We start from the raw sequence: 10765 nt of genomic DNA on the forward strand, positions 1-10765 counted from the left end.
TAATCCGTTTATCTAACAATGCTTCCATTACTGTAGCCCTTTCACAGGTTCCCTCCCAGCATACAATAAATAAACTGGTGGGGGGAGGGGTGGGAAGCAACCGTGCGCATGAATCCTGCACCCCAACACCACACAAAAAACCTTCCATTTACGAAGGGGGCTTGTAGGCTTGTGCAGCACTGGATACAACCCTGCTGAGTTTGTAATGTTTTGGATTCTACCCAGCGCTTTTTTGCTACAAAAAGAGGTGCCGGAATTCACCGTGAACGCCTCCCTTGTTCATATATATATTATTAAGTTTCAACGATTTTTAACATATACAAAACACAATTTCATCTTTTTTCTTATTTTTGTCGACTTTCCACCCCTTTACCTGTGGAGCTGTTGTTTCTCCCCTTCTGTTGCACCCTATCTTCTGTCTATCAGATCATAGCCACAATATTATAATCGCCTCCCTTGTTCTCTTATAATGGCCATGGTGCTTACCTGAGAGGTTCCAGAACTGAGTTCCAGCAAATTCTGGCCGGGGGGGGGAGAGAGCCCTGGTTCTATCTTATTTTACCATATACCACTTTTCGTGGTTGTCAGGGAATCAGGAGCAGGAGCACTGGGGAGAGAGGATTGGGAGAGCGAAGGGGAAGAATCCGAGGGCAGCGTAGGGGAGTATGACAGTGGCCCGAGAGATTCCATGAGCTTCTCCAGCGAATCAGAAGATTCCCAGAAGGGGGCGCCGATGGTCAGGGCAAGGGGGGTCCCAGGGGGGACGCACCAGAAACAAGGAGCCAGAGGGGAACCCCAAAGCAGCAGTGGAGGATCGGGACCAGTTTCCCCACCAGAGCGTAGTGGGGGGGAAGAGTCACATGTGTCAGGGGCAGTGTCTCCTCCAGATAGGGAGTCAGGGCTGACCACGCCTCCAACGGAGGGGAGGTCAGTTGCAGCTAGCCCCCCCCCCGAAGGGGGAAGCAGTGACAGCAGCAGTGGAACGGTCAGGAGGAAAGCTGCTGGCTGGGCGCGCGCGCCAAGTTCAAATGTGCAGGCGCGCGGAACAGCAGGAGACCCGGATGGGGAACCAGCTCCTAAAGCCCGCCGGAGGGAGGGAGAAGGCTCAGGGGAATCAGCGGGAGAAGAGGCTAGAAAGGGCGGAACCCCGGTGGGCAGGCGGACCCAGAGGAGGAAGGAGCAGCGGAGAAGGTGGAGCAAGGCTAGAATCTTAAATTGGTGTCAAGGGGGAGGAGACTCAGACGGAGCATCAGTGGTCTGACACTTGAGACGTGGGGCTGCGCGCTGCGGCTCTGGAAGTGAATCTGAACTTCAATAAAGACTTTTATACTTAACAACGAAGCAGCGTTGGTCCTTTGTGAGCTGGGACCTAGGGTAGCTCTGACAGTGGTGAAGTAGCTTATAAATCTACAAACAAAGCCCAGGCTGGATAGTCCATCCCAGGCTGGATAGTCATATCATTTGACCTTAAGATGCCCAATTTGGACCCCAATGAATCGCTAGGATGCATCTTCTGATACCAGTGGTGATGCTGAGGTCAGCAGTTGTTATGTGAACTTCACTGCCTGCTACTAGAGGTGGTTTTTAGGAACCAAGGATAAATGGTTAAGCCAAGTCTGAAATCCTATGTATACTTAACAGGGCATTCCAAATTATGTCTACTCAGTCCTACTGAAGTCCATGCACCTTACTCCCAGCTAAGTGGGGTTAGGATTGCAGTCTGCAGACTGGGACTTTGCCACCAAGTAAACCTGCATTGTTAATTATAAACAAACCAAAAAATAATCAAGTTTCAAGTTTTATTGCGGCAAAAGCCAGTAACACTAAACACCACAAGATCAAACAAAAAGAGATCAACAACAACATCAGAAAGGGGGGGGGGGGAGATTACACAAGGGAACTTTGCAGTGTGCCATTCAACAGAAGAGATTTACGCTTCCTGATTGCTAAAGTGCAAAATTTGGCCACCTCATATGATATTGAGCTTGAGGAATCTTCCAGAAGGTATTTTCGTAGAATTTCGGGGGAGGATTCCAAATAATGTTGTAGGGGTATAAATTTTGATAAAAGCGGCAAAATAAGTTGAACTCGTTCTTCACTATAAAATTCGCAAAATAGAAGGATGCGTGTGACAGATTCTACCTTATTAGACATACAGGGGCAGAGGCGCGCATGCATTGGTACCCGCGTGAATTTGCCGTACAGCACTGCTGAGGGCATTGTCTCAAAGCGGGCTCTAGAGAAAGCCCATCTATAAGCTTCGTTAGTGATGTTAGTTAAGTAAGGGGCAGCTGCAAAATTAGGCCAAGCTTTTAAGCATCTATACGTCTCCGGGAGTAGGGCGACTTCTTGTTGTAATTCGACATCGTAAAGTCTCTGAGTGACAATTGCTTTTGCCTTGTTCTTGCATTGTTAATTATAAACAAACCGAAAAATAATAAATGTCTAAATATTTTGTTAGCAAAGTCCTTTGTTGGCTGAGCTTAAGTGTTGCATTTCAAATTAGCAGGCCTTATGCCAACGCATTGAGAGGGATCTAACTAATACGGGTTTCCGCTATTCTGTTCAGGTGCCTAGAGCTCCAGCCAAACAACTTGAAAGCCTTGATGGCCTTGGCTGTGAGCTTTACAAACACCAGCCACCAGCAGGAGGCTTATGAAGCGCTGAGAAACTGGATCAAGCAGAATCCTAAATACAAGTACATCGTCAGGAGTAAAAAAGGATCACCGGCACTTACCAGGAGAATGTCCAAGGCAGCAGAAGAAAGGTAACAGAAGGTCTGATAAATGGGCGTTATGAAATAGATTTGGGAGTTCTAAAAAGCAGTCACAGTAATTTAAGAAAGTCATGTGGTCTCCTTCAGATGTTACAGCCCTGTTTAGGGAAGCTTTTAATATTTGATGAATTATTGTATTTTAATATTTTGTTGGAAGCCGCCCAGAGTGGCTGGGGAAACCCAGCCAAATGGATTCCCAGGTGTTGTTAGACTACAACTTAAATGGCTCAGGACCGCAATACCCCAAGGATTGCCTCTCCCCCTATGAAGCTACCTGGACCCCAAGATCATCCTCTGAGGCCTTTCTTCATGTGCCTCCTCCACAAGAGGTCTGGAGGGTGGCAACACAAGAACAGGCCTTTTTTGCGATTGCTCCCTGTTTGTGGAATGATCTCCCCAGGGAGGTTTGGCTGGTGCCTTCATTATACAGTGGTACCTCTAGATACGAACGGGATCTGTTCCGGAGCCCCGTTCGCATCTAGAGGTAAACGTAACTAGCGATGGCACATCTGTGTGCGCACTCGTCGCTTTTCGCTGCTTCTGTGCATGCGCGTGACGTCATTTTGAGTGTCTGCATGTGCGAAAGCGGCAAAACCCGGAAGTAACGCGTTCCATTACTTCCGGGTTGCCGCGGAGCGCAACTCGAACGCGCTCAATTCGAAGCGTCTTCAACCCGAGGTATGACTATACACCTTTAGGCACCGTGCAAAAACATTCCTTTTCAACCGGCCTTGGGCTGATTGACATCCCTTTTGAACATGTTGTGGGAGGGGGGATTTTGGGTTTGTTGTTATTCTTATTTTTACTATGCATTTTGTGGGGGGGTTTTATGTTGTGAACTGCCCTGAGATCTGCGGTTGATGGGCGGCATACTAATAATACTACTAATACAACTTCCATCAATGAGGCACTTGGGGTCTCAGATTTCAACGGTGTCCTGTGCAATGCCAAAAGTCACCCCTCACCTTCCATTCTGCATCATAGTTGTGGCACCCCCAAGGCTCTGCGCCCAATGTGACCGAATTAGTCCCACTCCCCTATATCCACCTCTGCTTCCATCATCCATAGCCAGCAGGGGGAGCAGTCAGGGATGATGGGAGTGGCAGTCCAACAACATCTGGAAACCCAAGATTGAGAAAGGCTGTCCTAGGCCTTTGTCCATACTGGCTGGGACTGATGGGAATTCTACTCCAACATACATCAGGCACCACTTTGACTAACCCTGAAGTACATGCTTACCCTGCAGTGTGAACTCGGCTTCACAACTCGGCTTCACACAATCCATGCAATTTGAATCCTAGACTAGTGCTCTGTCCTACTTCTCCCTCTTGCATGTCAGTTGGCTACATCTTTGGGTTTTTCATGAGAGGGTTATGTATGCAGATCCTTGTTCATCCTTTGCTTTACACACTCACAAACTTGACAGTAGTTATAAAATGGTTTCACAGACTGAGGGAGGACGGGAGCTGTCACGCTGATGTCATGGACGCTAGCCCATAGGTGCCCACCAAAACCAGCATTTCCCTGTTCAATCTGACATATCAGAATTTGTAGAACTGGTTTCAGCAGGGTTCACACACACCCAAGGCAAAAAGAATGGACCATATGTTTTGAGGGCCCAGATGGCCGTTTCACAAACCCTAGGGGTAAAGGGACCCCTGACCATTAGGTCCAGTTGTGATCAACTCTGGGGTTGCGGTGCTCATGTCACTTTATTGGCAGAGGGAGCTGGTGTTTGTCCGCAGACAGCTTCCGGGTCATGTGGCCAGCATGACTAAGCCACTTTTGGCGAACCAGAGCAGCACACGGAAACGCCATTTACCTTCTCGCTGGAGCGGTTCCTATTTATCTACTTGCACTTTGATGTGCTTTTGAACTGCTAGGTTGGCAGGAGCAAGGACCGAGCAACGGGAGCTCACCCCGTTGCAGGGATTCGAACCGCTGACCCACAGCGCCACCCGCGTCCCTAGACCGCTCTTAAAATGTTACACTTGCCTTTGTCTTGTGCTGCTCTCTTCTTCCAGTTCACTGCTGGAAGAGGTGAAGGAGCTATACCTGGAGGGAGCCCATCAGAACGGGGAGATGATAGACCCGGACTTACAAACAGGACTCGGCGTGCTCTTCCACCTGAACGGAGAATTCAACAGAGCAATAGATGCATTCAGTGCTGCCCTCACAGTTCGGCCCGAGGTAAGTTTTACACTTTTGCATTAACAGGCTTTTGACACTCTCCTCTTCTGTCTGTTCTTAAAGTCAGGCCTGCATTAATGAGCTGTCACTCCTGCCATTAATACTCTGGTGCCTGAAATAGAAATATTAATTGCAAGGAGAGAGTCCCATTTTCAAGAAGTTCTATTCCTGCCCCATTTCTGACTGGCCTGCAAATGAATCAAAGTTGTTTTATAGGGAGTTATCCATAGCTACGAGACATGTTCTCATGTTCTATGCCAGTTAATGGAGAAGGCAATTAATTCCAATCCCACCCCCTTCACCCTCCACTCCACCAGTCATTAATTTGAGGCTGCTGACAAAAAGAGAGACAGAGAAAAAGCTATATGTACAGGGATATATGTACATAGCTATATATGTACAAGGACTGCACCAATACTAGAAAGCTGTCATTGTGTTTGTCAGGATTATTCATTGTGGAACCGTCTCGGTGCAACCTTAGCAAATGGAGATCGGAGTGAGGAAGCCGTAGAAGCTTACACGAGAGCACTGGAAATCCAGCCCGGCTTCATCAGGTCCAGGTACAATTTAGGAATAAGCTGCATCAACCTTGGAGCATACAGGTGAGAACTGTTCAGCCACCCTTTACGTGGAACAGCCAGTTCTTCCCATAATTCTATAGTGTGACCATGAAATGGAGTCTAGAATGGGGCCATGCAAACTGGAGGAGGGTTGATCTCCAATGGCTGGAGGAGCAAAGAAGGCTCCAGGAGCAAAGAAGGGACCACCCAACTGGTGTCTACCCTTTATGGTCTCACATATACCGTCAACGTTTGCCACTTGGGGATACAAGTTGCTTTATTTCCACCTACACCAGGGGTGGGGAACCTGTGACCCTCCAGATGTTGTTGAATGGACTCCTCTCCCATCAGCCTCGGTCAGCATGGCCAATAGTCAGGAGTGGTGGGACCTGTCTTCAAGCAACTTCTGGAGGTCCACAGCTTCCACATCCTGGTCCTACAGCCCACCTGCCATGCTGCTGGCTGTTTTGCTAGCTTATGGCTCAAAGACTGATGTCTAAAGAAGAAATGGGGGTGTGTTCTTAGCTCTTTTCTGAATACTTGTAAAAATGAGTTCAAATGAGCCTGGTTCCAGAGGTTTGGGAGATTGCTTCTCTTCCCCACCTGGTTATGGTCCCCTATATTTGAGTAGAGCTTCTCCAGCAGATCTCCAGTGCAAATTGTGGCTCATGTAAAGAGGGACACCCTGTTAGATAACCCAAAGAGAGCAGGTTTTTCCTGTGTGCCGATTAGAAGCACAGGGATCACTGCTTCCACACACAACCCATGAAGGCCACGGGGAAATGGGAGGTCATGCATCACCCTCAGAAGAAATGGCCTTTCCCCCAAACAAGGGCTTCTCATTTTCATAACATGACATTACCCTGCAAAGCTGGTAGGCCAGAGTCTACTAGGTCTCCCTTGGTGGAAGAAAGGTGTCTTAAACTCAAAATGCATGGGGTGGCGTTCTCTTAGACTTATGGGCAGTGGCAGTGGCAGGGCTCTGGATATTTCCAGATATTAGACTGCAACTTCCATTAGCCATATTGGGTGGGGCTGATGAGCCGGACCAATTTTGTTTTAAAGGGATTGCATTACCTGAGGTGATTCAGGAAAGAAGTGTAGAAAAATGAGATTGCTGAATATGATTCATGACAAATTGCTGCTTCGGATTCTTGTTCTGCACAAGTGTTGGCCCCAGTTTTTACACATCTTCTCTTCTAACCAACAGAGAGGCAGTCAGCAATTTCCTCACAGCTCTCAATTTGCAACGAAAAAGCCGGAATCAGCAGCAGGTTCCTCACCCCGCAATTTCAGGTAATATCTGGGCAGCTCTCCGGATTGCTTTGTCTATGATGGACCAGCCAGAACTTTTCCAGGCCGCTAATGTGGGCGATCTGGACGTCCTACTAAAAGCTTTCAACATCGAACCCTGATGCACACAGGGAGAGAGAAAGACTCACACAGAGAGACACTTAACCAAGCCCTCAAAAGAAAAAAGAAAGCCCAACCCATCTAGTTCTATACAGAAATAGAAATATCTTTGAATTCCCTGCTTGGACTGAGAAAGACGACGTGGACACTTTGCAGCAGAAAGGGTTCTACGGGATTCCACCAGATCTCCAGAAAATTAAAAGCACAAAACCTTGTAAATATCACCTTGCTCAAGTCCACATGGGAACAACAGCTATTATGGTGCATAGGGGAACTGGACAAAACAACTTCACCTGGATATTCCTTACGACATGTACTTGTACAAAGAAAATGGGTTTTGAATATCATGCTACCATGTGCATAAGAGCACAGAAAAGGTGTTGGGTAGCGTTTCCTAAGGAGCTCCTCTGCCCCTCAAATACAGCCAGCAGAGGGGAGGATGGGTGGTTTCTCACTTCCATCTTCCACAGTTCCTTTCCCACATCTGCGGCCATCCATATGTAAACGCTGGAGTAGCTGCGTTTTCCCCACCGTTAGCAACCATCTACGGCTGAAACGTTAATTGGATTTTGATTCTGGAGTCTGGATCCCGTGAAGCCCTCCAAAGCAGAGATCTCATAAGATCCGGGAAGTCTACGCATGGAGAATTTGAAGGTTGAATCATATGCTGTAGGGGATGGGTTGTGCAAACAGAGGGCCATTTCTAATGCTGCAGCACCACTGATGCAGAGGGTTTCTGTATGTGCAGCAGAACTTCCTCTCCCTCTCCTGTTCTCTCCAGCCTCCTGGGTGCCCTCAAAACCAGCTCTAGATGGTTTGGGGAACCCTCTGGAGCAGATGTTGAGGGTGCATGGGGAGAGGAGAGGAAACGGAAGTTCCATTACTCCAGTGGAACGGTTCAGGCGCAGCATTAAATACAGCTGCTAAGTTGCAATTTGCACTAGAGGGGGGGTTTGGGGGGGTATGCATGGGTAGGGCTGGCCCCAACTGTTTGGGCACCCTGGATGGGTACCTGGGTGCACCTCAAACCCCTTTCTGAATCCACAAATTGTCTCTCAAAACCCCATGCTCCTTTTTCTAAGAGAGGTAAACCTGTTGCTAAGAATGTAGCCTACCAACGTCTGTTTTCAGTGATTCTGCAGGGATGTTGCGGTTGAAATCGTGAGTTGGTACCTAGCAGTGCAGGAATGTACCTGAAATCACTTCCCAAGCAGTCAGGGAGTGTTTTGTGCAGTTGCTAGGTAGCTGTCGTGCAGGTTTCTTTCCCCTCCATCAAGCAAGCGGACACTGTTAGCGGGTGATGGCAGAGTGTTCAGCAGCTGGCTGCCCAGTGCTCTGGTCAGATGTCCATTGTGGCCACCGAGTCTTGTTTTGAGCAGGCTCGCAACAGGACCACAATCAATGGGTTCATTTGCACTTTAATCTAGCTTTTCTGTTTTTATTTGTAAAGGGGGGTGGGAGAAAAAAATATAATATACTTTTTACACATTTGGAGAGAAATATGCCGATTCAGCCATGCTGGCAAAGGACCAATAAGGAACTTGACACAAGATGCAGCTTCCTTCCAGGCTGTTTAAAAAATGCAAATAGGAGCCATAAATTACAGTCAAGAAATGGGAGAGGATATAGCACGGGTGTTAATGGGAGGCAAATGTCAGCAATCGAAGGACAGACATCTGTTCCCTCGCCCTTTTGGAAGAAAACAAGCAGATGGGCTTGCAGCCCCTGGTCTAGCAAAAGTGCTTCAGCTGATGCTGAACTATTTTGAGAAGGTTTGGCAAAATTCTCCACTCTCCTTGACGGTACACGATCAGCTCCAAAATCTTCAAACTCGGTGCTTGAAGGAATTAAAAAATCCACTCAAGGTCACCAGGAAGTGAGCGAGCCCCATTTAAATGAACGGGAGTCACTCTCGAGCAGAGGAAGCTCTTGATTTCAGTGGGGCTTACACGGAAGAAATGTCCTGATCCATTGGGTCCCAAGGAAATTAAGTGCCCTTTAATTCCAGTTGATTTCAGAAGCAGACAAAATGCTAGATTTTTAGATGACGTTAGACATTTGAATGGAACGTTAAGTGCCAGAGATAAGGCACACGAAGAACCTTCCATCCAAGATGGATTATCAGGATGTATCGATAATTCCATTTTCTAAAATAGTGAATATTTGTATTTTTCTTTTTTTAAAAAAATCACAAACTATGGTATAAAAACAGGGAAAAGGAGGGTATGCAGCATTTCATACTTGGGAATGTTACACACAGGGTATCACTTGGACTCCTTGAAGCCTGATTGCTTTGGCTTGTTTATCAGTGCTGGTGACTTGGCTTAGCAGATAGTGCATTCTCAAACCTCATTGAAAACATGGATGTGCTGGCACAGCCCAAGCGGAGAATGTTTCCTAAATGTAATGATGTTATTTTAAATGATCACCCAGAACCATGCCCATAAATGTCAGGTGTGGCTGAACGGCATCTCCCATCATCCCTGCTGGCCATGGGCCCATGCTTGCCGGGGCTTATGGGAGTTGTAGTTCAGCAACATCTGGTGGGCCAGCAGTCCCCCACCGCTGCTCTAAATTCAAGGCACCTTAAGCATTGCCTTGCTAGCTCAGACCAAAGGTTTATCTAGGCCGGCAGTGGGCAGAATAGTTGAGGATCTGCTGGGAGAAGCCTGGCAAGTAGATTGGCAAGGTTTTCCAACTCCCAGTCATTTAACAATGGCAAAACAAAATGGCACACACCCCCTCATCCACTGTATCATTGTTGGATGAAGCAAGAAGGGGCAAGGCAGGTTACCTAGGATTGGATTTTAATGTGAAAGAACTGTGAACTCAGTTAAGTTATGGTATCCAAAACAAATTTCTGGGTTCAGAATTATTTTAATTTAGAGTGTACATCATTTGTCCCTGGCCCTGGTTGGTCAGTCTCAGGATTCTAGTAAATAAGCAATTAAGTGGGTCCTGCGAGCCTAACGTCTAAAAGCCACTGCTTTAGAAGCCTGTTTTCAGCATTAAGTGGTATATAAATTAATTCTTCTTTGTCATCGCTGAAGCCAGCACTGCTGTCTCCAACAGCTGATAGCTATATGCTCCAGGCAAATTCATAAACGGGGATATGATAGCTGACAGCCTTCCCCTGGCGCTTGTCCCCGGCTGAAAGATATAGTGCCTCAGGACATGGAGGTTCTGCTCAGCTGTCATCGCTAATCGGTAGGCCTACACGCAAGGTCCCAGAAGCAGAGTGCATTTCAAGAAAAAAAAAGAAACCATTCAGTAGTAATAAGCAAAGATCTTTACACAGACAGCAATAAAACTTAGGATGTAAATGCCCCAATCCATCTTGCCATTCTTTCTCTGCATGCAGCGATGCTACTACTGCGTATCTGGTGTAAACGGCCATTTATTTTTATGGCTTATGAACAAACACCTTTGCTGTCTCATTGCTCACAATGTCCAGATGCGACAGTTCATTAGCAACACTGGAAACCGTTCAGAATAGTTTGTTGCTGTGAAGCCTGTTGGACAGGGCAGATCTGAGTAGAGCTCAGAGCCAAGGAGCACAATCTGGTAGGGATGTCCTCCAGCACCTTTGAAATGGACAACAGTTTGGGTCAGACGACACACAAGTGGCATCTACTTTTTAAAAACAAACGGTATAGTCAACCAGAATTGATGGTGGTGGTTTTCAACAGTACCAAGAGGCAGTTAACCTTCCCTCCCCTCCTTGTGGTTCTGAAGAAAATAGCTCCCTTCACCCCCAAGCCAACAGGGTGGGCAGCTCATATCATTGCTGATGGGGGCTTCTGAATGAATAGCAGCCTGGGGTGGG

The 10765-nt window shown here is 47.3% G+C and overlaps 1 protein-coding gene across 7 annotated transcripts in view; it reads left to right on the forward strand.

Annotated features, from left to right (window-relative positions):
* The window catches only part of PEX5L (peroxisomal biogenesis factor 5 like), a 168836-nt gene extending 160783 nt beyond the window's left edge, over nt 1-8053 (forward strand). For all 7 annotated transcript variants that reach the window (XM_083613274.1, XM_083613278.1, XM_083613276.1 and 4 more), the window contains 4 exons: nt 2570-2767; nt 4801-4966; nt 5411-5568; nt 6737-8053. In XM_083613274.1, the coding sequence (XP_083469400.1) occupies nt 2570-2767; nt 4801-4966; nt 5411-5568; nt 6737-6941 (727 nt within the window). In that variant the 3' untranslated portion in view covers nt 6942-8053. The remainder of the gene's footprint in view (nt 1-2569; nt 2768-4800; nt 4967-5410; nt 5569-6736) is intronic.
* Nucleotides 8054-10765: the final 2712 nt, after the last annotated feature.

The sequence above is a fragment of the Podarcis filfolensis genome (assembly GCF_964270895.1).
Source record: "Podarcis filfolensis genome assembly, chromosome: 5".
In the NCBI taxonomy this organism is placed as follows: domain Eukaryota; kingdom Metazoa; phylum Chordata; class Lepidosauria; order Squamata; family Lacertidae; genus Podarcis; species Podarcis filfolensis.